This window comes from Sorex fumeus, unplaced genomic scaffold (genome assembly GCF_029834395.1).
Source record: "Sorex fumeus unplaced genomic scaffold, SorFum_2.1 ptg000009l, whole genome shotgun sequence".
Lineage (NCBI taxonomy): Eukaryota > Metazoa > Chordata > Mammalia > Eulipotyphla > Soricidae > Sorex > Sorex fumeus.
This window is the reverse complement of record NW_026606066.1, coordinates 24,254,905-24,279,590: the sequence shown is the minus strand read 5'-3', so window position 1 is coordinate 24,279,590 and position 24,686 is coordinate 24,254,905. Positions and strand designations below refer to the sequence as shown.

The 24,686-nt window shown below is 38.1% G+C and overlaps 1 protein-coding gene across 2 annotated transcripts in view; it reads left to right on the top strand.

Annotated features, from left to right (window-relative positions):
* The window catches only part of METTL8 (methyltransferase 8, tRNA N3-cytidine), a 105,832-nt gene extending 83,858 nt beyond the window's left edge, over window positions 1-21,974 (top strand). For both annotated transcript variants that reach the window (XM_056110234.1, XM_056110235.1), the window contains exons 4-10: window positions 1,950-2,317; window positions 4,283-4,332; window positions 10,196-10,259; window positions 13,490-13,629; window positions 19,045-19,151; window positions 19,675-19,740; window positions 21,034-21,974. In XM_056110234.1, the coding sequence (XP_055966209.1) occupies window positions 1,950-2,317; window positions 4,283-4,332; window positions 10,196-10,259; window positions 13,490-13,629; window positions 19,045-19,151; window positions 19,675-19,740; window positions 21,034-21,188 (950 nt within the window). In that variant the 3' untranslated portion in view covers window positions 21,189-21,974. The remainder of the gene's footprint in view (window positions 1-1,949; window positions 2,318-4,282; window positions 4,333-10,195; window positions 10,260-13,489; window positions 13,630-19,044; window positions 19,152-19,674; window positions 19,741-21,033) is intronic.
* The last annotated feature ends 2,712 nt before the right edge of the window (window positions 21,975-24,686 follow it).

The window sequence follows — 24,686 nt, the reverse complement described above, 5'->3', positions numbered from 1 at the left end:
GCTATCGCACCAGCACAACATCTTAATTATACTTCCTAATATTATTTTGTATGGCCACAGTAAGAGATACATTGAGCTTGTAGGGTGGCTCTCCTGGGAACATCTCGCTATAGGTCTCAGACTATAGTGCTCAGGCCAGATTAATCTTTTCTAACCCTAGCAGGGTCCTATCTAATTTTTCTTTTTGGATCATGACAGAATTTGTCCATGACCATGCTCTTAGCTTATAGTTAAGTATTACGGCACTTTGACCTGGCCCATTTCCATGCCAGGGTAGCTCACTGCTTATCCTGGTCCATCCAGTCTGTCTTCGGGACTCTGCTTTTGGGGTGCTAGGAAGTAAGGGCAACTGAGGCTTAAGTCGAGAGAACAGATGCCCACAAGTGAATAGCATTTGGTGTCAATTAACTCCCAAGTTACAAAAGCATAGCATTGACTGTCTTCTTGTGTCTACACAAAAAGGACGTTGCTCTGAGTTAACTATGCAAAGGACTTAAGGAGAAAAAAAAGCAATATTTACAAGTTAACAGAGCCAAAGAAACAAGTTACAAATAAACATAGAGGAATGGGAGCACTGTGATGGGAGTAACCCAGTAAACCTAAGCTCCCTGTGGCAAGGCAGAAAGGACAAACCAACATCTGAGCACTGTTTAGAGGGGACAAAAAATTTAACATAATTAAGAAATAAGCTTTAGAAGTTTTCTGTAATACATTATATTGGGAAATGTCACTAGGTAAAGATGCTTCTTCAAGTAGCAGAAGATTGGAATTACTAACAGCCCTGAGATTGCAAGAGTCAGGAAATGTGGTTCTGGTTCTGCCAGACTGGATGCTGGGCTCTGGATCCTGGGGGGCTTGATGGAGGTTTCAGTGGACAAGTCTAACTCTGAAATGACATCATTGATAAGCCCATATTTTCTTATCTCATTACCAATTTGCACCAATTTTGTCCCATAAAATTGCATTCACAGAGACATAGAAATGAGGTATCCTTTCTCTATCAAAGAGCCCTACCAGTTTTTGGTAAGATTCTATTATTAACCTTATAATATTAGACTATAGAAAGTAGTTTTCAGTGATTATATACAAAAGTTATTTGCCAAATTATTAAAAGACATACAGAGTTATGAAGTTAGGACTGACTACCTAGCATTTTGAGAGAATGAATACTTATTTTAGCTTTAACTTTTAAGAGATTAAAAAATATATAGAACTGTCTCCTATACCAGATTCTTCCCTGAATGGGGAGTTTCTTCCCCTTTGACATGTCAATAAACTTTTCAGTTTTCTAGAACAAACTATTAAAAGTTAAAAAAAAAAATAGGCAAAGGGACCAAAGAGACAATACAGTGGGAAGTGCGTTTGCCTTGCATGCAGATGACCTGGGTTCTGTCTCCAGCATCTTACATATGGTCCCTTGAGCACTGCCAGGAGTGATCCCTGAGCACCACCAGGTATGGCACAAAACAAAACAAATCAGATATAGCACTGTAGCACTGTCCTCCCATTGTTCATCGATTTGCTTGAGCAGACCCAGTAACTCTCCATTGTGAGACTTGTTGTTTACTGTGTTTGTCATATCGAATATGTCACAGGTAGCTTGTCAGGCTTTGCTGTGTGGGCGAGATACTCTCGGTAGCTTGCCAGGCACTCCAAGAGGTGGAGGAACCGAACTCTGGTCGGCCCAGTCAACCGCATGCAAGGCGAACGCCCTACTATTAAAGTTATTCAGTAGTACTATTATAAATGATAAAGCATATAATATTTATAAGTGTTTAATTTTGAAATATATTTCGTTATTAAACTGTAGTTATTAACCTACAGTAAACAGTAAATATAATACATATAACTTACTATTTATAGTAGACAGAATTTACTATATATATTATTTACTATAAATAGTAAACAGAATTTGAGTAAAATTAACCTTCTTTTCCTTTTCCTTTTAGTTAAATATGAACGTGAAGCTAGTAAATATTGGAATGCATTTTATAAGATTCACAAGAATAAGTTTTTCAAGGATCGCAACTGGCTCTTGAGAGAGTTTCCTGAAATTCTTCCAGTTGGTCAAAAAACTGAAGAGAAGGCAAGAGAAGTGACATACCAGCATGTGAAAATTAATGCTGCAGATTGTTTCTCAAGAATGCACTGCCTTACTATACCCAAGGGAAAAGATCACTGTAAGAACAGTAGCATTTCAGGTGTTCAAAGCAAAGTGGAATCTGATTTTCCCAGTCAAGGCTCTAGAGAACACAGAACAGAGTCTCTGAGGACAGCACCGTTCCCTGGCAGCAAGGCCACGTTCAGAATCCTGGAGGTATTGTACTTACGGGGGCAAAGATGGGCTCTCACCTACCATTAGAAAGAAAGTGTACATTCCTCTTTACTTTTTAACAGTCCAGACCTTTTTTTTAGGAGGGAGATGGTCATATCTAAACATGTGTTTGGTATGGTTTCATATATTAAAGATATTTAAGGCACTGAAATCTTTAATTGGGTTATTAGTTTGTGGGTTTAATTTTTTTTTAAGTTATCTTAATTTCTAACTTGACAGTGATTTTGTTTTTATTTTGAGTTTTTTTTACTTTGGGTGGGGGAGGCATTGGGACACACCTGGTGGTGCTCAGGGTTTACTCCTGGCTCTGCACTCAAATTACTCCTGTGGTGCTTGGGACACCATATCAGATGCCAGGGCTTGAACCTGGATCAGCTGTATGTAAAGCAAACGCCCTACCCACTGTACCATCATTCTGCCCCCAATAGTGGTTTTAAATACTGGTAACGTTTCGGTTTTCATTTCTCTATTACTGGTTTTTATATGAGATAGAAATAAGTGAGATACATGATTTGCTATAATCTAGTGGAGGCCTTGGTTTTCTGCTTTAAAGTTTTTTCTAATTATAAAGGTAGCATATATGAATCATAGAGAATTTCCTATAAAGAAAAAGGGGCAAGTGAAATTATGTATAGTCAATGAAGGGAATTAACCACCATTGACATTTTACATTTTTTTTCTCCTTTAGCTTATATAATTAATTATATAACTGGGCATGCTGAACTTGTTTTGGGGGTTTTTACTTTGTTCCAATTTAGCATTATATAATAAGCAACTTTTCTGTCTTTAAAAATTTTAAGTAGTTTCATAGTTCCAATATTCATGTGAAGTACTACAATTTTATTTATCTACTTCACACAGCTGGGTGAAATTACTTCGGATTTTCTGCGACAGACATCTTTTAATATAGATTACAGTGCTTTAAAAATTATTACGGATTAGATTTACTATTTTACAATTTTCTAAAAAAAAATTCTTGTTCTTGAGCCACATCTGGCAGTGCTCAGGCCTTATTCCTGCTCAGGGGTCACTCCTTACAGGTTTAGGGGGCCATATGTGATGTTGGAGATCAAACCACTTCCAATCGCTGTACCGTCTCTCTGGCCCTACTAAAAATAATTAGGGAGATAGAGAATCACATGGTTAAGAGAGAACACAGACTTTCAGGTTAAGATGTGGGTAACGCCAGGATGGAGAATGCACCTAAATATTTAATACTCTTAAGATATATCACCAAATTGCTATCTAAGAAGTTGTAACTGATCTTGCTTCACAGCAGTATATTTGTTTCATCAGTACATTTGTTGACTGGGGTATTCTTATTTTAGTACTTTCTACTTTATTACATAAAATTATAGCTTGTTTTGATTTGCATATATTTGATTATGAAACAGGTCAGATAGTTTTTCTGCTATGAATGAATGGTATGAAATCATTTGTATTTAATATTTTGTTTGCTTATCTGTTTTTCAAGTAAGTTCTGCCATTTATATTTATTGCAGATGTTTTCTTAAGTATGGTGACTATCTTTTAATTTGATTTATTCTGTGTTTGGGAGTATAACATTTTAAATGTTTTCAGTTATTATTTTAAAATATTCTTGTGATTAATTTCATTGTTTTTGGTTTGGAAAACTCTTCAGTTCAAAGATCCAGTAAATGTCTTCTAGTTTTTTGTTTTTGGTTTTGGTTTTTTTCTTTTTGGGTCACACCCGGAAATGCACAGGGATTACTGCTGGCTCATGCACTCAGGAATTACTCCTGTCGGTGCTCGGGTGGACCATATGGGATGCTGGGAATTGAACCTGGGTGGTCTGTGTGCTAGTCAGACACCCTTCCTGCAGTGCTATCACTCCAGTCCATCTTCTAGTTTTTAAAAAATAAAATATTTGACATTGTTGAGGAAATATAGCCTTGTTCTCATATATACTTGTTGTTTTGGTTTTAGGTTGGCTGTGGTGCTGGAAATAGTGTCTTTCCAATTCTGAATACTTTGCAGTGAGTTTTAGTGTCTTTTTCTCATAAAATTTTACATATGTATGGGATGTTGAGAAATTCTGGGAAAATGTTGGCTATATTTGCCAGTAGTGTTCTTGCTCCCATATAAACAGTGGCTAAAGCAAATTACAAAAGAAATCTGAGTGTCTAGTTTCATATAATCTGGAATTACTCTGAACATAGTATTTCCTAGCCCTGGATTGTCTACAATTGGTCGAAGTCATTGTTTAAGCTTGTGATTATATGGCTAAGTGAATAAGAAAAGAGCAGCAAGAGAAATGATCCTTCCACTAAGCTGTGAATTGTTTGATGTATGGGATTTTTCTTTCCTCTTCCAGGATACATAGATATCATTTTATGCATAGAAAATTTAATTTAAAACTTAATACTTTAGCATTTGTTTTATTTTGTCATCAAATCTGGAGTTACACAGTATTTAAAAATAGGGGTTGGAGCAATAGTACAGCAGGTACTTGCCTTACATGAGGGGGTTCGAGCCCTGGTACCCCATACGTTCCCCCATGCACCGTCTGGAGTAATTCTTGAGTGCAGAGCCAGGAGTAAGCCCTGAGTACCACTGACTGTAGCCCTAACACAAACAAAACAAAAGCTTAATAATTTGAATTATTGTCTCCATAGGGGCTAGAGAGATAGTACCGTGGGTAGGACACTTGCCTTCCACATGGCCAACCCAGATTCATTCACCAGTATCCCGTGTGATCCTTGAGCACAGAACCAAGAGTAAGCCTTGAATACCACTGAATGTGATCCCAAAAGCAAGTCCCCCTCCCCCCCCAAAAAAAAGGGAGAAAATGATTGTTTCCGGAACTTGAAATTATTTTGGAGATAACAGCAACTAACCCTAAGATTCAACAAAACAGAAGTAGGTGTAGAGACGCAGTTCTTCTGAAACACCTTTTCTTTTCACATGCTCACTAATGTGGTATAGAATAGTTATCACAGCAAGATGTGTCTGATAAAATTCCAACAGTTTCAAGTCTATAGCTTATCTGTCAAATTTTACTCTTCTTTTTTTCTTACATGATTACTCTCACACAAGGGGCCAGAGATGGAGCTCAAAGGTCTAGAATACATGCTTTGTATGCAGGAGTCTGTAGTTCAGTCCCCAGCACCACAGGGTCCTGTAAGCAACTCTGGGTGTAACTTCACCCCACCCCAAAGAATTTTCATATCAGTTTGTCACTATAAATCAAAAGGAGCACACTGTGGAACATTTCCATTAGATGCAGAAGGGACTAATCATCTACCCTTCCCATTATCCTTACATAGCTGATGATAAAATTTTTTGTTCTAATTCCTTTCAGTTTTTCTCTCTGCATATTTTGATTGTTGAGAGAGGGTGAAGCCACACTCAGTGTTACTCAGGGATCATTTCTGGTGATCCTGGTGGAACTTGGAGTACCATATGCAGTGCCAGGTATCAAATTGGTTTCAGCCATTTGCTAGGCAAATATTTTAACCCCTGTACTACCTCTATAGGGCTGGAGCAATAGCACAGCGGGTAGGGCGTTTGCCTTGCACGCAGCCGACCTGGGTTTGATTCCTCCATCCCTCTCGGAGAGCCGGGCAAGCTACCGAGAGTATCCCGCCCACACAACAGAGCCTGGCAAGCTCCCTGTGACATATTCTCTATGCCAAAAACAGTAACAAGTCTCACGATGGAGACATTACTGGTGTCCACTCTAGTAAATCGATGAACAATGGGAAGACAGTGCTACAGTGCTACTACCTCTATACACCTCTTTTTATACTTTTAAACTTAATTATGTTATTTTCTTACTTTTGCACTGTGAAAATATAAAATTGTTTGCCCAAAATAGATAATGCCATGAATTCCCATATACCCACCTCCTCAATCCTCCTTAATTCAACAGTATTACTTTAATTTTATCTTTAAGATATGCTGTATTGGGTTATAGGTGTAGTTCAGCAATATAGCACTTGCTTACATGTATGAGGTCCAAGGTTTGGTCCTGGACACTATACGTGCATACTCACAAAGATACAATGTATTGCAAAAAGGTTGGTCATTCTCCAATATTATCACAAACCTAACATAGTAAATACTAGATAATTCCCAAATATCATTCCCAGTTAAAGGGACCATGCAGAAATAATGCCAGCAGATTTGTAACTCTAAATAAACATTCTGTGTTTTAAATTATTTTTTTCTTTTCCTTTTGCAATTTCTGAGTGAATATTTCCTGTTTAGTAATACCATATACTCAGATTCCTTCACCCCAGGAATCTTCTAACTCACAATATACTTAAAGCTATGATCTTAGTTGATTGTGTGTTTCTTTATGATATCTGAAAGTATTATTAATCTGAAAGTATTATTAATCATGTCATTTTTTAATCTCTTGTCTTTCCTGTTACTGCGTATTTTCCTTGATATACAGAGTATATTTAGCCTACTTGATTTTTCAGGTATCCTAATAATGCTGTATAAGTAGTCATAGCTCAGTAGATACTCACTAATTAATATTTTGATTCGTATTTGTATTTTATCCTTCTCTGTCCAACTAATAGTATGAGAGCTCTTGCTTCCCTTCTCCCTGACTCTTTTTTCTTTCTTGCCTCATTTTAGAAAACTTTGTAGCTCAATAACCTGAGATAATTCACTGTTAAAAGGCAAACCAGCCAGTGATTAGCCTTCCAAAGGGAGGATTAGACTTCTTCCTCCACCTAAGAAATTATGCTTTATTGTTTTTTGAGGGCATGGGATTAATGTTTTACATTTTCAGAATATTTTACCATAATTAGACCCTTGGAATTGAGAGGTGGTATCATTCTCCAAGGATCATTTAGTTCTTAAACCACCTGCCAAGAAAGTGCTTGGTGATGTGGTAGTAGTGGTGATATTTACACCTGCTTTCTGGGAGAAAGGCCAAGGCAGTCACCTGATTTTATAGAAACGCTCTGGGAAGTCATTGGGTGATCACAAGACTTCAACTTGAGCTGCTGATGCAGTGGGAATTCAGTGTCAGAGGTCACACTGCTGATCTGTGGCTCCATGGCACACGGCAAATGCTTTCTTTTCCTTTGCATGTGTATCTTGTGGGTGTATAATAAGTATTGCCCAAAGGTGCCTACTCTTCATGATGAGTTAGATATGTCATGTCCAGAAAAGTGTTCTAGGTGATATGGAGATTTATAGAGAACCATGTTAAATTCGTACTATCCAAGTTTCCTGGAAGGCAGAGTTCATGGATCTTTTAATGATGATGGTAGTAATGATGTTGATAATCACAAAAGCAGTAATAACATTGTCTTCCATTGGTGCTTATTCTGAGATTGACACCTTTCTGGATGCTATATGAAATAATTCATTCCTCATGAACACCTTAGACGTCATTTTTCTCTCTTTGTTAAAGATGAGGAAACAGAAAGAGATTACATGACTATTTCAAGGTCACAAAACTGAGTGGTAGAGCCAAGATTCAAGCTCCTTTGTGCTGTGATTGCAGCCCATACCCTTTTAGCCATCTTTGTTGGTTTGTTTTTGTTTGGGGGCGACACCCAGTGCTGCAGATGCTCGGGGCTACTCTGGCTCTGTGCTCTGGGATCACTCCTGGCGGGGCTCAGGGGATTGTATGTGGTACCGGGGATGGAACCCAGTTAGCTGCCAGTTAGCTGCATGCAAGGCAGATGACTTACCCACTGTATTAAGGGTGGGGCTCCAGCCCCACCCTTAGCCATCTTAGGGCATAGTACTCTGTATCAGAGTATTTGCTAAGCACATTTAAAACATACAGGACCACCAGCAAATTACAGAGTTGCCAACATTCAGCTTTCTTAGGAAAGAATAGGAGTAATGCACCATTTTTATAAGAAATGGATAAGAAAAGATCTTCAGTGCAAGTTTTACTTTCGTGTTTTGTTTGTGCCTACCCAGCAATGACATGGCTCAACAACAAGAGTCCCGGCTCTGTGAAGGCCGAGAAGTGCTAGAGATGGAACGCAGAGCTCTGGGTATGCCAGGCACATGCTCCAGCCTGTTGAGTTATTTTCCTGAGCAGTGATGATTTTGACTTTGGTTCTGTTCTGGCTAACTTTCCATAACTAAATCCTGTTCATCATACTTTAAACTATTTGGAGGGATCTTAAATGAAATGCAAATACCTGGTATCAAAGTTATATGTGAACATGGTCTTTATCAATGAGTAGCATTCAAGTGTAAATGGAGACCAGGTGAGATATTTGTGCTAGTATTACATATTTATTTAGAAGATTTTCTTGCTCGAAATGCCTCATAAATCAAATCAGGAATTCATTGTGTTCTTGAGGGCTTATATACCCTGCCACATACCCATGAGTGCCCTCAGAATCAACTCTGCTTCTTACACTTGGCATTTAACTCTCACTTCCAAATCCTACCACCAATCCCCCGCGAACAGCAATTCCAACCCCCTCCTTCGAAATCTTAAGACCTGAAGGTCCATATCATAGCTGCTCTTCCATAAAAGCTGTACTAAACTGATCAGTTTTCCAAGTGGTTCTAAAGTAATCTCAGAATTACTATTTAATGACATAAAATCTTTCTAACTCACTTGCTACATGATAGATGGATTCTTTGACAGCAGCATAGAAGGTAAAGATCAGAGTGGGTGTGACACAAAAAGAATGTGTGTTCCAAAGTTAGGATCCAGAATTGTGCTGACTACAGAATTCATAGCAAACATCAGTCTGTGAATAACAGTGTTCCGGCTATTGTCACTGAATTTCAGGTAAAGATTGATTAAAACTTACCTAAGTTTAGTGGAAGATAAAATTAGTCAATATTTTACATGAATAAATGGCAACACTCTGCCTGAGATTTGAGCAACACTCAAATCTAAGGCACTTCTTGAGTGACAAGTCCAGGATTTAAACAGTCTCTTTGGCTCCAAAATCCATCCTCTTGGGGCCAGGTAGCTAACTCAAAGAGTTAAAGTAAGTGCTTTGCATGGGGGAGATCCTAATCTTGGTCCATTGAGGACCACTAGATGTGACCCCCCAAAACAAAGTCCATACTCTTAGTGTTTTATTACTTTATTTACTAATTTGTTGTGTAATATTTGGTACACATGAGACTTAACAAATGTTTGACTATAAGATGAAAAAAGAATTAGCATTTTAGTGTTTTGTTCTTTTTTAAATGTTGTTTTACAAACTGATAGCTATTGCACCTCATCAAGGCATTTGAGCCTCTGTAATAATCCCAAGACATAAATGAATGATATATATAGGAAAGAGGAGGATGAAGCAATAAGGGACACCAAGGGTGGAACTTGAGTAAGCTCAGAAGAACTATAAGACACAGGAGTTGGAGTTGAAGGAGGGCCTATAGGGGCAAGAAGGAATGGGACAATTCATATTCTTTTTTGTCTGTTAGTTTTGGGGCCACACCTGGCAATACTCAGAGGGACCATATGGGGGTGCTGGGGATTGAATTTGGGTCATCCACGTGGAAGGCAAGCACCCTGCCTGCTGTACTATTGCTATGGCCCCAGAATGGAACAATTCTGATATATAACCTAGAGGTAGTGTATGTGAGAGTATGATTGGATGAAAGCCAAGTAGGCCTAAATAATGGAGGTCCAGTAAAAACAGGTCAGGAAATTGAAAGTTACTCTGTCATTAGTGAAGAGTGTTTGAGACAGTGCTAGTACAGAAGCAACGTAATGATACCCTTACACCACTGTAGAAATCGGTGTCTCAAAAGAAGAGTCAAGAAACTATCGTCCAAAATTGTACTGAAGAAATACTTAATAAAAAGTTCAAATCTACTCTGATTTTTTTCTTCTGTAGTTTGAGCATTTCTGTATGCTAGATGTCAACATTTATTTTGTTTTCATAGGAATGTTTCAGGGTGTTTTCTTTATTGTTGTGATTTTGCTTCTGGAGCTGTGGAGCTAGTAAAGGTATGCCTTTGTTTTCTTTATAGAGATCCATGGAATTTAATTGATGCTGTAATGATATTTGCGGGGGGGGGGGGGGCAGGTCTTTCTTTGGGCTGTGCTTATGGCTTACTCCTGGCTCTGTGCTCTCCTGGTGGGGTTCAGGGGATCATGTTGTGCATTGAATCTAGGTTGGCTAAATGCAAAGTAAGTGTCCTACCCACTGTACTATCACTCCAAACTCAGTAATGATATTTTTGAAGTTAGTTTCATTTATGAAATAAAAGGGAGAAGGAAAACTCATAAGGTAAAACATGGAATTATACATTCCATGTTGGTTTGTGGGTAATTCCAAGAGCCCCTGATTTCTTTTTAACATTTGTGTATCAACTGTTATCTGATGTCTGTCGTTTCAGTTTTTGGACCATACCTGGTCCTGCTCTGGGGATACACCTAGTGGTATTTTGAGGTCCATGTGGTGATAGAGATCACATTCAAGTTTCTTCATACAAAGTGTGAGCTCCGGTTTGCTGTGCTATCTCTCACTGAACCCTTTTTAGGTGGGGATGTGCACACCTGGTGCGGCTCATGTTCGACCCGGCTCGGCTCTTGGGGGTCACTCCTGGGATGCTTAGGGGATCATGTCATACTGGGGACCAAACCTGATTTCCCTGCATGCAAAGCAGCCTTTTAAGCTGTCTCCCTGTAACAATTTTAACAATGTTTTTGTTTTAATTTTTAAATTTCTGGGACTCATATAGTTGCCAGATGTCTAAGATATTACACTAAAAACAATAGGTGTTTTGAATTTAAAATAAAGTTATTGGTACATATAGCAAGGCCAACAGATCATATTAGGTGATATCTTTATGTCCCCAGAGTAAACATCTAATTTGCACATAATAGGCACTCATAAATTAAAAGTTTTGAAATAAAAAAATCAAAAATTGAATTTATTTGACTAATCCCCAAGAGCTAGTTTTAGGAAGTGAAAAAGGAAATTCTGCAAACAAGCAAGTATAGGAAACACAGCATTTAATTTCTGATAATAAAAGTAGTAGTTATATAATAGCACATACTTTCTAAAATACTGAAAAATGTAGATAAAAATACTGAAGGTAAAGATAAAATACTCTCACTTCCTCAGGACTTAAGGTGAATCAGTGTCAATGTTTTGCTATATTTCCACCTAGTATTTTAGTAGGAAAATTCTGTCCATTTATGTCTGCATAGTTAGAGGCAAGGGGAGGGGTGGGATGGGGTAAAGGGAGGGATACTGGCGACCTTGGTGGTGGAAAATGTACAGTGGCAAAGGAACAGGTGCTCAATCGTTGTATGACTGAAACTCAAATGTGAAAGTTTTGTAAGTGTAGCTCACAGTGATTCAATAAAAAAATTTTCAAAAAATTTTAAATTAAATAAATAAGTAACAGGTTTACTGAAATGCAGTTCACATACCATAAAATAAACGATTTCAAAGCACTCAGTTGAAGGCCAGAGAGATAGTTCAAAGGGCTAGAGCAACCCTTGATCAGATAACTGGGAATAGCCCCTGGGTGTGACCTAAAAGCAAACAAAAAGTAAACAACTAAGTGATTTTCAGTATATTTACAGAGTTGTGCAATCATCTCTATTATCCAATATTAGATTGTGCAGTTATAGGATATTTATATTTTAAGCCAATGAATATAGAAAACAGGCCATAGGAAAGAAACTGGGTATCATCTCATGGCTCTGAAATCATATAGGAAGAATAACAATCTGGAAAATATTGGTATAACAAAAATACATTCTACTAAATTAGAGAAAATATTAATCTATATAATTATATCATGTGAAGAATTTAAAAAGCTTAACAATTTTTAAAATGACAAAATTAAAAAGAAACATTTAAAAATGGGCAGAAGATTTAAAAAATAGAAACTGGCCAGCTCCAGCTGCGTCCATGGCAGAGGGGACCATCGGGACAGGACAGTGTGAAAATTGTGAAAAGAAACGTGTTACAGCCATCACACCAGATACACGGAAGGTTGATGCTAAGAATACCACAGAGATGGGCAACAGACATAAGAAAAGATGCTCATCATAGCGGGTAAGGTGTTTGCCTTGCACGTGGCTGACCCAGGTTCATTTCCCAGCATCCCATATGGTCCCCCAAGCACCGCCAGAAGTAATTCCTGAGTGCATGAGCCAGGAGTAACCTCTGTGCAACACCGGGTGTGACCCAAAAAGAAAACACACACACACACACACACACACACACACACAGATGCTCAGTATCATTCACTAGGAAAATGGACTCAAAACCATATTAAGATACCTCACACTCATGAGGATTGTTTACATGAAAGCAAATACAACCACGTACATACTAATGAGGATAAGAAGAAAAAGGAAGTTTTTAGTGGGAATGTAATTTGGTGTGGCCATTTTGGAAAATAGTATGGGACTCCGCTGAAAGCTAAAAGAATTGTCATACTATGACTCAACAGTCATACTTCTGAAGAAACATAAACTTGAAAAATTATGTCTACCCCAATGTTTAACACAGTGATATTTGCAATAGCTTAAACATGGAAACAGTCAAGGTGCCCATTGATAGATGATTGGATAAGGAAAACGTGTGTGTGTGTGTGTGTGTATGTGTGTACGCACACATGTGCACATTGATACATGTGTGTGTATATATATATATATATTAGAGTACTGTTTAGCTATTTGTAAAAAGGCAAAACTGTCATTTATAGCAAATAAAAGAAATTTAAGTGGATGATATACCAGACATACCAGATACTGCTTGTGTGTAATATAATTAAATTTAATGAAAGGACATAGCGAAATAAAAACAAACTAGTCAGTACAACAAACAGGTTATCCAAGGGAAGAGGGTGGTAGATGGGAGAAAGGATGGGGGGGGGGGGGGGCTCTAAAGGAAATTATTTTTTTTGTTTTCTTACATATAAATAAAATTTTAAAATTAAGAATACTAGGCAGGCTTCCAAAAATACTGCTTACTGACTCAAGTCTTGCCTACTCAACTTTCAAAATTAAAATGGGATTGCAACAAATATTTGTTCTCAAGTCCAAGGGCTCGACTTAAGTATTTTATGGCAGCTCAAAACATTCAAATTACAGAAGCAGGCATTTGGGGGAAGTTAAAAAAAAAAAGGAGGCTCTTCTATTTCTTATTTAAAAAAAATACTAGAAGTCTGCTAATTACTTTGCCCGCCCTTTTGGTTTCTTTTTCGTGACAGTCGCACTCTTCCTATAGAGCAGCTCAGTGCCATGCCTTCGTTCATGATGTCTGTGATGATGGCTTACCCTACCCTTTTCCAGATGAGATCCTGGATGTCATCCTCCTTGTCTTTGTGCTCTCTTCTATTCATCCTGACAGGTAAATGAAGATGAAAGGGCACAGAAACCATGTAAAACTCCTTTATCAGTAGTGGTTTCCAGAACTATCAAAGCAAAAATGACAATTCAAGAATTTATTATTTAGCGAACGACATTATATTTAATATGCAACCTTTTAAATGCAGTTTTTCCTTCAGACTTTTAGAAAGGAGCTGGTCAAACTACTTCATTAGTGAGCTTTCTGTCACTGTCAGAATGAAGTGAACATATTCTGGCAAGACACATACCTATTAAAAATGACAGTGTTCAAGGAAATTACAAATTCAGAACAGCCTAATCGACTCCCAAGAGGGAAATTGTACTAGCTGTTTGGCTTCATACTGGTCTGTTGACAGGCTTTAAAAAGTTGTTTTGGTGGGGCCAGAGAGATAGTACACCAGATAGAGTGCTTGCCTTGCATGGCCAACCCTGGTTCAATCCCCAGCATCCCGTAAATTCTCCCAAATCCCTCCAAGGTGTGATCCCTTGTTAGTGCATATTAGTATGCACTAATAATTACAGGCAGAGCCTGGCAAGCTCCCCGTGGCGTATTCGATATACCAAATATAGCAGCGACAACAGATCTCCTTCCCCTGACACTGAAAGAGCCTCCAGTCATTGGGAAAAGATGAGTAAGAAAAGGCTACTAAAATCTCAGGGCTGGGAGGAATAGACATTACTGGAGCCCGCTTGAGTAATTCGACAATCAACGGAATGACAGTGATACAGTGATGCACTAATATAATGGTCACTTTTCTTACATTTTTGCCACATCATGTGTATAAGGCATATGTGGGAAGGTTTGTCAGAGATTTTGCCTTCAGAAATTTCCTAATGTGGTGTTTTCCTGATCCTCTAGTAACAGACACAGACTTGGCATCATCTGTCTATTGTTTGATGAGTGTGACCCTTTCCCCAAAAAAACTGCAATTGCAAACTCACTAAGACCCTTTATAGTTCTGGTATGTCTCTTTTAGACAGGACCGTTTTGATAACTTATTGAAAAACAAATTAGATTTCTAAATCTAAGCTAAAGCTGTATGTGTACCTGGTAAGATATCTCAGGTTCCATGAAACTACTTTTTTCTCCCATTTTCTATAACCTGTTCCTCTCTGCTAATCTGTTTAGACTATTGGCATTATTCAGGTACTGGTAGAAAGATTTAATTATGTATTTTGTTTCATAGTTAAAAGGAAGAATAGTTAAAAGGATGGAGTAGGAGGATAGAGAACAAGATTTTCTATTTGACACCCATAACAGGAAATGTTTAAATTCCAAAAAAGACCACAAAAAGACTATTTGAAATTCGTTTAGATCATGTATTTTCTCATGATTTGAATTGAATGTTAAAGAGAAGGGGAAGCAGATGTCTTGGGAAGATTGCTTTTATAGTACAGTATGTTCATTCTATTTATTTATTATAAAATAAATTCAGATGATCAGCTCAGTAGCCACTTTACCTTAAATGGAAATGATCTAAAAATAAGGTAATCAAGTAGAAGTCACACAACAGTAAGTGAAAAGACAAGGTATTTCTCTTTTAGGTTTTTTAATACTATGGTAATAGATTCAGCTCCAGGAAAGTTCTGGAAAAGTGGCTTCTTCCCAGCTTTTAAAATCCATGCACAAATGAACAACAAGCAATTCAGCTAGACCTTGAATGTGGGGGTTTCAGCTTAAATGGGAATAAACTGTAGAACACCACAAAAGAAAAGTCAACTATTCTTCTAGTCCATGAAATAAAAGTATGTTTACCACAGACCCAAGCGTAGAGAAGAAATCAATAAATATTCATTTTTTCTTTTTAATCTACTCTGTTTCCTTCTCCTTTCCTTCTCTCCAGAGTTAGATGAGGTTAACACAGTCGGTTAAGGGGAAAAACGAAGAAGCTTTCTTCCAATCTTGCCTTAGTCACTTCACCCCAGCTCATTCTCAGGAGCTGACTCTGGAACTACTCAGGGGCCAAAATGGAAGGATCAAAACCAGCAGCTCCCCACTGCTGCTGCTTATTCACACCCCTCACAACCCCACTGCTGGTCTCTGTTCACAACTGTAGACCTTAAAGGGTAGTTACGAAGGAGGGATTTGCTGAAGGAAGTATATACATTTTGAAGTATTTGGCTCTTTGTTTTTTCTATATTTTTCTTCATGCATATTTTACTGTCAGTTGCAGAGACAAATTTTTCTCTGTACATGAAATTTTTTTTAATGTCTTTTTTTTTTTTTGCTTTTTGGGTCACACCTGACAATGCTCAGGGGTTACTCCTGGCTCTGCAGTCAGGAGTTACTCCTGGCGGTGCTCAGGGGACCATATGGGGTGCTGGGAATCGAGCCCGGGTCAGCCGCATGCAAGGCAAACACCTTACCTGCTGTGCTATCACTCCAGCCCCTGTACATGAAATCTTTATCCTGAAACCAGGTATTTTAAGGTTCAGCCATACTCTTCTTAATGGCTTAAGTCGAAGGCTACAATCACAGTATGAAAATAACCTGTAAAATATAAACAAGAAAAATACTTTTATTTTTCTCTTTCATGCTCTTATGTTCCATTTTCATTTCTGTTTTTAATTTAAAAAAATTTTTTTAAACTGCTTTACAAATTTTTTTAAACACCGTGCCTTACAAAGATGTTTATAATATAGTTGTTTTGGACATTCAGTGTTCCAGCACCCATCATGTCCCCATTTTTTCAGCCACCCGCCCCCCATGCCTACCCCCTTAGCAGGCACAAAATAATTTATTTTATGTTGCTTGTTTAATGAATAATGGAATTTTAAGAAATGGAGTAAAAGAAAATTTGTGAAAATCATTATATCTCACTATGGGATCATTCAGTCCTTGTCTGGGAGTTTACTGTGCTTTTTGTTGTTAATTGAGCCTTCTGTGTTCATTGAACTCAGTTGGTTTCTATGTTACTTCCTCATCTAAGTTGGTGTGTTCCTACTGGAATGTCAGTATTATGAAATTTAAAGGTGCTGCGGGGCCACATATGCAACCGTACACTCTAGAAACTGTTGCACCAAGCTGATGAGTTGGCGTGGCTGCCAGGGCTTCCGGGGCTGCCAGAAGGGAAGAGGAGACTGCCTGCCCCACTCTGAGAATGCCCCAGAGTTCCCAGCCTAAAAACTGGTGTACTTGGAATTTTTGTCAGTTTGATGTTTCCTCAGAGATTTGTCAAGAAGCAGTGGAGTTGAGGCCATGGCATGTAGGCAGCTGTGAGGTGTGGGTGCAGCTGCCAGGGCTTCAGCATAGCGGGGACTCAGCCCACTTCCCTCCCAAGGATGCCCAGAGTTTACAGCCCAGAGACTGGTGTACCCATAAATTTTAGTTGGCTTGGCTTGCATCTCTTCCAAGATTTAGTCATGAGTCTGTAAAGCTGGGCAGAGAGATGAGTTTGCATGACAACAGATGTGGGAGGTGGGGTATGGCTGCCTATGCTACATTTGTAAAAGAGCTTATCTAGTTATGTTACCTCTTTCTATCATACTTCACTCATTTTGTACTTTATTTTCTCGCTCTCTCATATATACCTGATATAATCAATCTTACACACACATGGCTGGAGCGATAGCATAGCAGGTAGGGAGTTTGCCTTGCACACAGCATACCTGGGTTCTATTCCTTCATCCCTCTTGGAGAGCCCGGCAAACTACCGAGAGTATCCCGCACACATGACAGAGCCTGGCAAGCTCCCCATGGCGTATTTGATATGCCAAAAACAGTAACAAGTCTCACAGTGGAGACGTTACTGGTGCCAGCTCGAGCAAAAATCGATGAACAATGAGAAGACAGTGCTATAGACAGTGCTACAGTGCTACACACTCACTCACACACACACACACACACACACACACACACATTATTCTAATCAATGAGAAATTTGTAGATTATATGATCCGAATTCCTCATTTTGAAAAAACAGAATATTCAGAGGTTGTATGCTGCTTAGATAAAGCAAAAGTTGCAGGGAATCCAGACATGCTCCCCTTTATTGCTGTCTTAAGAAGGCAGATACTGAGGGCTGATTTTGTACTTTGCTGGTCATTCCTGCTGAGCTTTTCTCAGTAGAGCTCTATAAACAGCCACTCTCAGCCCCCCAGCATCGCTAAAACATTTTAAATTTTTGCCATCTCTCGTCCATAATCACACGTAAAGGCCATGAACACTTAACCAAAAGAACATTAAATCAGGATCTGTTCGAAGGTGTTGCAGTCTTTGACTGGGAACTGCATCAGTAAAGTAAACAAAGAAATTAAATAAAGGCTTGCCATGCAAATATGATTTAAATAGTAAGGAGAATAGAATTCTCTGAGGGGAAATCACATGAGTGAAGGCATCTACTGCTCAGAGCAAGCTTGTAACATTTGACTAGAGGAGATGCTTAAGATTAGGGAAGATTAGTTGAAAGATAGTAGAAAGATCAGTTGAGGTCATTTGTAGCTCTTAAGGTGTCTCAATGTAAGAAATTAAGATGTTTATTGTATGAATTAAAATCATGAAAATTTTTGAGCAAAGGGACAATTTGACAAAACCATCATTTGGGGGTAGGTTTTTTTTGGGGGGGGGATGTTGGAAGGTGACACACCCCGAAGCTTTCCCCCCTGCAGGGGCTGCCTGGGAGATCATTTGTGGTGCTAGGAAAGTGACTTCCCTTTGGTACTATCTCTCTTGCCCAACAAAACCATGTTAAACAAAATCTGTAACATGCAGGAAGAAATGACAGGGAGAATAATCAAACATGTTAAGAAGCTATTCTGTTTCCATCCCTAAGAAGATAGGAGTTTACAGTAAGGGAGAATGAATGGGAAACAAAAGAGAAAATATCAAAGATGTCATTTAAAAAAAAGAAGTACAATTTGATGATCAAATGATCATGGAGAGAATAGCAGAAGAGAAAAGTGAAAGGGATCAAAGATTTCTCTGAGGTTCTATACTTTGGTGAATGATGCTATCTTTAAACTAAATAATCAGGAGGAAAAAGGAGCTCATTTTGGAGGAAAAATGATTCATTTGACGGTGTACAATTTGGCATGGCTCTATCTTTTATCTATCTTGCAAAGAATATAAAGTGACTTTAGTTTTTATCTGGCTCGAAAGCTACCTTAATTTGCTGTAAATATCAGGAAATGTCTGTGGTTTTGCATTTTGGTGTTGACAACCTCTGTGAACCTTGTGAAGTTAGTACTGGTCATTTGGGTGATTTCTATATACCACTCTGTACCTTTTTAATCTAATAATTTAGCAAATTTGCATTCTTTTCCATTCTATGTAAAATATTTGTTTTTATGACCCTTATGCTCATATTTAGAGTAATTTGGCTTTATTGAGCTTTTCTTACATCATCTTTAAGAAGGTTAAGTGTAGCATGTGAAACAAGGTTTCAGTAAGCAGAGTAACCTTGCTTTGTTTTCAAAGGATGCAAAGTGTTATAAACCGACTGAGCAAGTTACTGAAACCTGGGGGAATGCTGTTATTTCGGGACTATGGAAGATATGATAAGACTCAACTTCGATTTAAAAGTGGTAATAGTATATTCTGCTTGAAGTTGGTTTTTTATTTGTTTGTTTGTTTTTATTGTGGGGTGGGGTAGGGTCTTTGAGCCACATGGGCTTACATAGGGATTACTCCTGGCTCTGTGTTCATGGATTAGCCCTGATGGTGCTTAAGGAAACCATAGGCAGTGCTGGGGATCAAACTGGGTTGACCTCATGCAACACCTTAACCCCTGTAGTTATTTCATGGGTTATAAAGCCTGGTTTCTTAAATTATGGGTCACAGATCTGGGGACATAACTGATGTTGGGGGGGGGGGGTCACTAAAAGTTTTGCAGCAATAAGAGTTTTCTGAATACACAGCACCCAAAAATTATTTCAAAGTCAGACACATAATGAGTCTGAGGGTTTTTTTTATCAGCGGTCACCCTCGTTGCCTATAACAGGTGGAAAGGGTGTTGAATGGAATGTCATAAGGAATGCTTTGCATATTGTCAAGTTTTTTGTTCTTGTTTTTGTTTTAACAAACACTAAGTTCCTTTTTTTTTTTTAGGACATTGTTTATCTGAAAATTTTTATGTTCGAGGAGATGGCACCAGAGCATATTTCTTTACAGAAGGTATGCTTACCTGTAAGAAGAAATTATTAGTTATAAAAACTCTGTGGTTATTATTTCAGGGAGAAGCTCAAAAGCTCTAAAAATGAGGCTACAGTAGTTGATTAAATATTGGATGTTTTCAAACTTTGCTGACTGTGTTCTATGTAAAAATTTGAAAATGGCCTTTTTGCCTTTTAATATTTTTCCAGTGGAAACTGCTTTAAAGAATCACTTGTTTCATCCTTAGACCCAAATGAAGGTATTCTCTGTTCCATTTTGGAGGTAGTATTAGCCCTGAGATGAAAAAAAAATGATGACATGTCATAGCCAAAGGAAGAAATTTAATTCTAAGAATCTATAGAAAATAATTTATCTCTTGTCAGTTTCTCATTTTAAAAAAACATCTAAAATGAATCCTGTATTCAAGGACTTTCCTTGAACTTATATAAGGATGTTTATAATGTGCCATTTGAGGTCTCTTCAAGTCAACAAATTTAGAGAGGTAGAGAAGGGGCACCTTTCAAAATATTGAAAACTTCAACCAGCAGTGTTGTGTATCTATTTCTGTCAGCTGTTTTAGTCTGTTTATACTTAATATTTCTTTCATTTTGTGCAATATCAAAATTTTTTAAGCTTAGAAAAACCATGAATCTTACATAAGGAAGAAAGGTGTTGCCTAGATCTTATGCCCTGATCAATGGTTGCAGATTCCTTTAGGGCTCTTGAAGCTCTCCCTCATTTACCAGAGGTCTGTAATTGACAGACGCTCAAGTTCATGAGCTCTAGAGGTAGTAGTCTGCTCAGAGAAGGGTGCTTCTTCAGTCTGTGAACTCTTCGACCAGCAGCTTCAAGAAAATTGGCACACTAATGTGAAAAAGATTTCACTTGATTTCATAGTCTTCCTTTAATAATTTGTAATAGAGAATGTTTCTTGGTTTTTTTTTTTCATTCATTCATCGATTGCCTCGAGCAGGCCCCAGTAACATCTCTTTCTTCCTAGCCCTGAGATTATATTCAAGGCTCTTTAGGAGAATGAGACCCATCATTGTTACTGGTATTTGGCATATTTGGTGCGCCACGGGGAGTTTGCCAGACTTTGCCCTGTGGGCAGGCTATATGCAATAGCCTGCAAGTTTGTCCAGAGTAGGAATGAGATAATAAGATATCATAAAAATATGTCCTGATAAGATGTCGCGCGGCCCGTTTCTTGGTATAAATGAAATTTAGTTGCATAATGCTTCCATTCATGTTCCATTGTTTCTGACTTCTTTACAGTAATATGTCATACATTTGGTTGCCATTTTTTACTTACAGGAGAAGTCCATGATATGTTCTGCAAGGCTGGTTTAGAAGAGAAGCAAAATCTGGTTGATCGTCGATTACAAGTCAATAGAAAGAAACAAGTGAAAATGCACCGAGTGTGGGTTCAAGGCAAATTCCAGAAACCATTATATGTACAGACAAATTAATAGAAGGAAAAAAAGTGAAAATAACACCAAGTATGAGTTCAAGGCAAGCTCCTTAAACCACTAACTGTTGACTCAGAAAAGCTCGAATCAGCATTTTCTCTTCTTTCTCATGGTTTGAACTTATGTATCATGTTAAGAAGAGAAGAGGACTGCATTACTTGAAGATTTCTGTAAAGTTTATACTTTTGGAAAGTCATAAGAAAAGGAGAGACTTTATATACCCTGCTAAATTATCATAAGTGAGCTCCTTTGTGCATACTGAGCCCATGCAAGTGATCTGAAGAATGCACCCTATTCTGCTTCTCAGAACTTAGTATACTCAAGCTTGTTTAAATTTATTATGTCTAAACTTTTTTGTTGTTTTTCTTTGAGTTTTTGTTTTGTTTTGGTTTTGGTACCATACCCAGCATAAGCTCAGGGCTTACTTCTGACTCTGTGCTCAGGGTTTACCCCTGGTGGGGCACAGGAGACTATGGGGTGTCAGTGATCAAACTCAGATTAGTTGTTCATAAGACAAGCTCCCTACCCACTGTACTGTCTTTCCAGCTTCTGTTCTTTGAATTTTTTAAAACTATTTGATTAAACCACTAAGTCATATCATTCTGAGAACTCATAACCTGCCATTTTTTAGAAGTAGAAGAAAACCGTCTGTTTTGTTTAAGTGTGTTTATCAAACACAATTGGCTTCTTTCTATAGCTCTCTGATAGTAGCTTGCCAACTCTTCTTGTTTCCAGGCAGGTCACCTGACCGAGATGAATGTGTATTATTTTTTATTTTTTTGGTCAATTTTTCTTCAGACTTTTCATTTTAATTCAAAAGCTGATGATTAAAAAAATAAAATTTTGTTTCTCTTTCCTAAGATTGGGTGTGACCCATGCTAATATTATTTTCAGTGTATTCGATATACAAGTTGTTACAAGTTCTCTTTATTTGTTTATTTAACTTAGTTTGGGGGCCACACGCCTGTGGAGGCTCAGGCTTACTCCTGACTTGGCACTCAGGGAACATTTCTGGCAGGACTTGGTGGCTATATTGAGTGCCCAGGATTGAATCCAGTTCTGGTGCATGCAAGGCAAACACCCTACCCGCTGTACTGTCACTGTTTCCCTACAAGTTCTCTTTAAGTAATTGCTATAGTAGAAAATTCTTAAATTATAGCAGTTAAAAATTTAATTATCAGGCCAAGGATTTAATGCCAAAAGCGAGACCCTATGCTTTGCATGTGAGAGTCCTGGTTTGATCCCAAGCATTACATGGTCTCCTAAGTATCTTCAGGAGCAACCATCCAACCACTGTGGCTGCAGTAGCCGCCAGGCACAGCTGTGTGTGGCCCCAAAACAAAACAGCAACAAAAATAGTTTATAATTTGCCACATCGCATCAAAAAGGTTATAAGTTGGCATGTAAATTTCACTTTATAAAAATAGAATTTCTGGCATTGGCCTTTAACTTGTTACACAACATTGAGTACTTATATTGTACTGGATTTATAAGTAATACAGTAAATAAAGACCCAGTCATTTCTTTAGGAAGTATGAATAGAAGGTAGCTGGTAAAATAAAGCATGAAAATCCCTATCACCAGTGATATGTGAAAGTTGTGTGTTAATTGAACCACACTGAGCCACCAGTGATATGTGAAAGTTGTGTGTGCCAACTTCAATGTGTCCATTGATGGCACCACCATAAGAAGTGGAATGGAGGAAAGTTCCTCAAAGGAAAATCAAGAAAAGAGGGGAAAGATGCCCTCAATAATATAAAGATGGTATTTGTAGACACAAACGTCACTTCAGGGACTGGAGAGGTAATGAATGCAGCACAGGCTTTGCATGCAGGAGGCCCAACTTCAATCCCTGGCACCACATCATCCCCTGAGCATCTCTAGGAGTGACCCTCAAGCACTAATGCAGGATTGTAACACCCAAGCACTGCTGGATGTGGCCCAGATAAACAAAAAATAAAGTAAACAAATAATACTTCATATAGTGGTAATAGCAGTCAATAGTAGTAACAGTTCTGAAGAAAGGGAAAGATCAGCTCTATGAAGGAATGGGGAAGAGTCTGGGTTCTGATTGGAAGTGGGTATTGGGCTAATCCTTGACTGTAAGTTCTCATGCGATGACAAGTCTCTTTAGCATAGGATATTCGTGATGAAGAATAATGGAGCAAAGATGGGTTAGGGATTGCCCTTAAATAGATGGCATGTCGGTTGTAATCTCTGAGCCAGAACCGTATAAGGCTAGTTTGTTTTAGTTTTCATCTTATCCTAGCCATAGCATGTTTTAAATGTATTCAGAGAGAGTGTTGAAGTTGGAATGAAATACAGTGAGGTCAAAGATCAGGGGCAAAGGAGATCACATTAGTTTTTCTCGTATAATTTCTTAGTTGTAAGTCCTCAGACAGAAGGTATCAAGGTACCTGTTTACATGTGCATCAATCAGTAAATGAAAGGCTAAAATTTGCCTGAGCCTCAGTTCAGTCATGCTTCCTAATTAGAGTATACATTTAAAAGCCAAGCTAGTAATGAAAGTTTTACATACAGCAAGGGCAGTTAGATAAGTTAATGTTGCTATGGGAACCCCAGCAGATCTTCTTGTGTCTCAATTTAAAAATCATGGCCCAAGGTGGTTTTAAAAACAACAGAAGGTAAAATTATTCTCACATTCTCACACATGTAAATTGTACTGTCTCTCTCAGTCCTAAATAGCAGATCCAAGCCAACCTCTTGACTGGCACAGTGAAATTCAGGCTTCGTGTCTTTCTGTAATGTATTACAGCATATAGTTAACCTTTAGAAACTTCAAAAATACATCAACCAAATTTGGACTGTGAGACAAAAAAATGGATGCTCTTTAGGGTGCTGTCTAGCATCATCCTCCTCTGCCCGGCTCCAGGAGGCCCGCTCCCAGCAGTGTCCTCTGCTAGCCTTGCCCTTCTTGCTCTTAGCTCTACCTGAACCAACCCCAAACTAAGAGTTTGTGGTAGTCACAAATGTACACCTGGTCTAAGGGGAAAAGACAAAAAAAATAGATTTAAAATATTGCCTGTAGGTAATTAGAAAGCAGGAAGTAATAGATGTTTCTGGGTATTCATTTGAACTATTTGATAACTGCAAGAAATCCGAATGGTCCCTTCACATTCATAAAGCAAGAGCCAGTTAGATAGCCAGTTTGCTGTTTAAAAATTTATCTTCTGAGAGAGATGAATTTCAAAAAGACCATTCTCTTTCTTTACCAGAAAATGCGTTCTTTCATCTTCTTACAATATGGAAACAATGAAATACACTGTATTGAAAATGCACCCTCCATTTTTCTCCCTGGCTAAAAATTCACTTTTGAGCATTTTCCAAATGTAAAACTTCTCACACACATGAAGAGCTGTTTTAGAAGATTGCGAGGAAGCCAACCTAACAGCTTCTATTATTAAAAGTTTTGCATTCAGTATGACACATATGTTGTATTGAAACACAAGTTAATACTGATTTCTGAGAACTTAACCT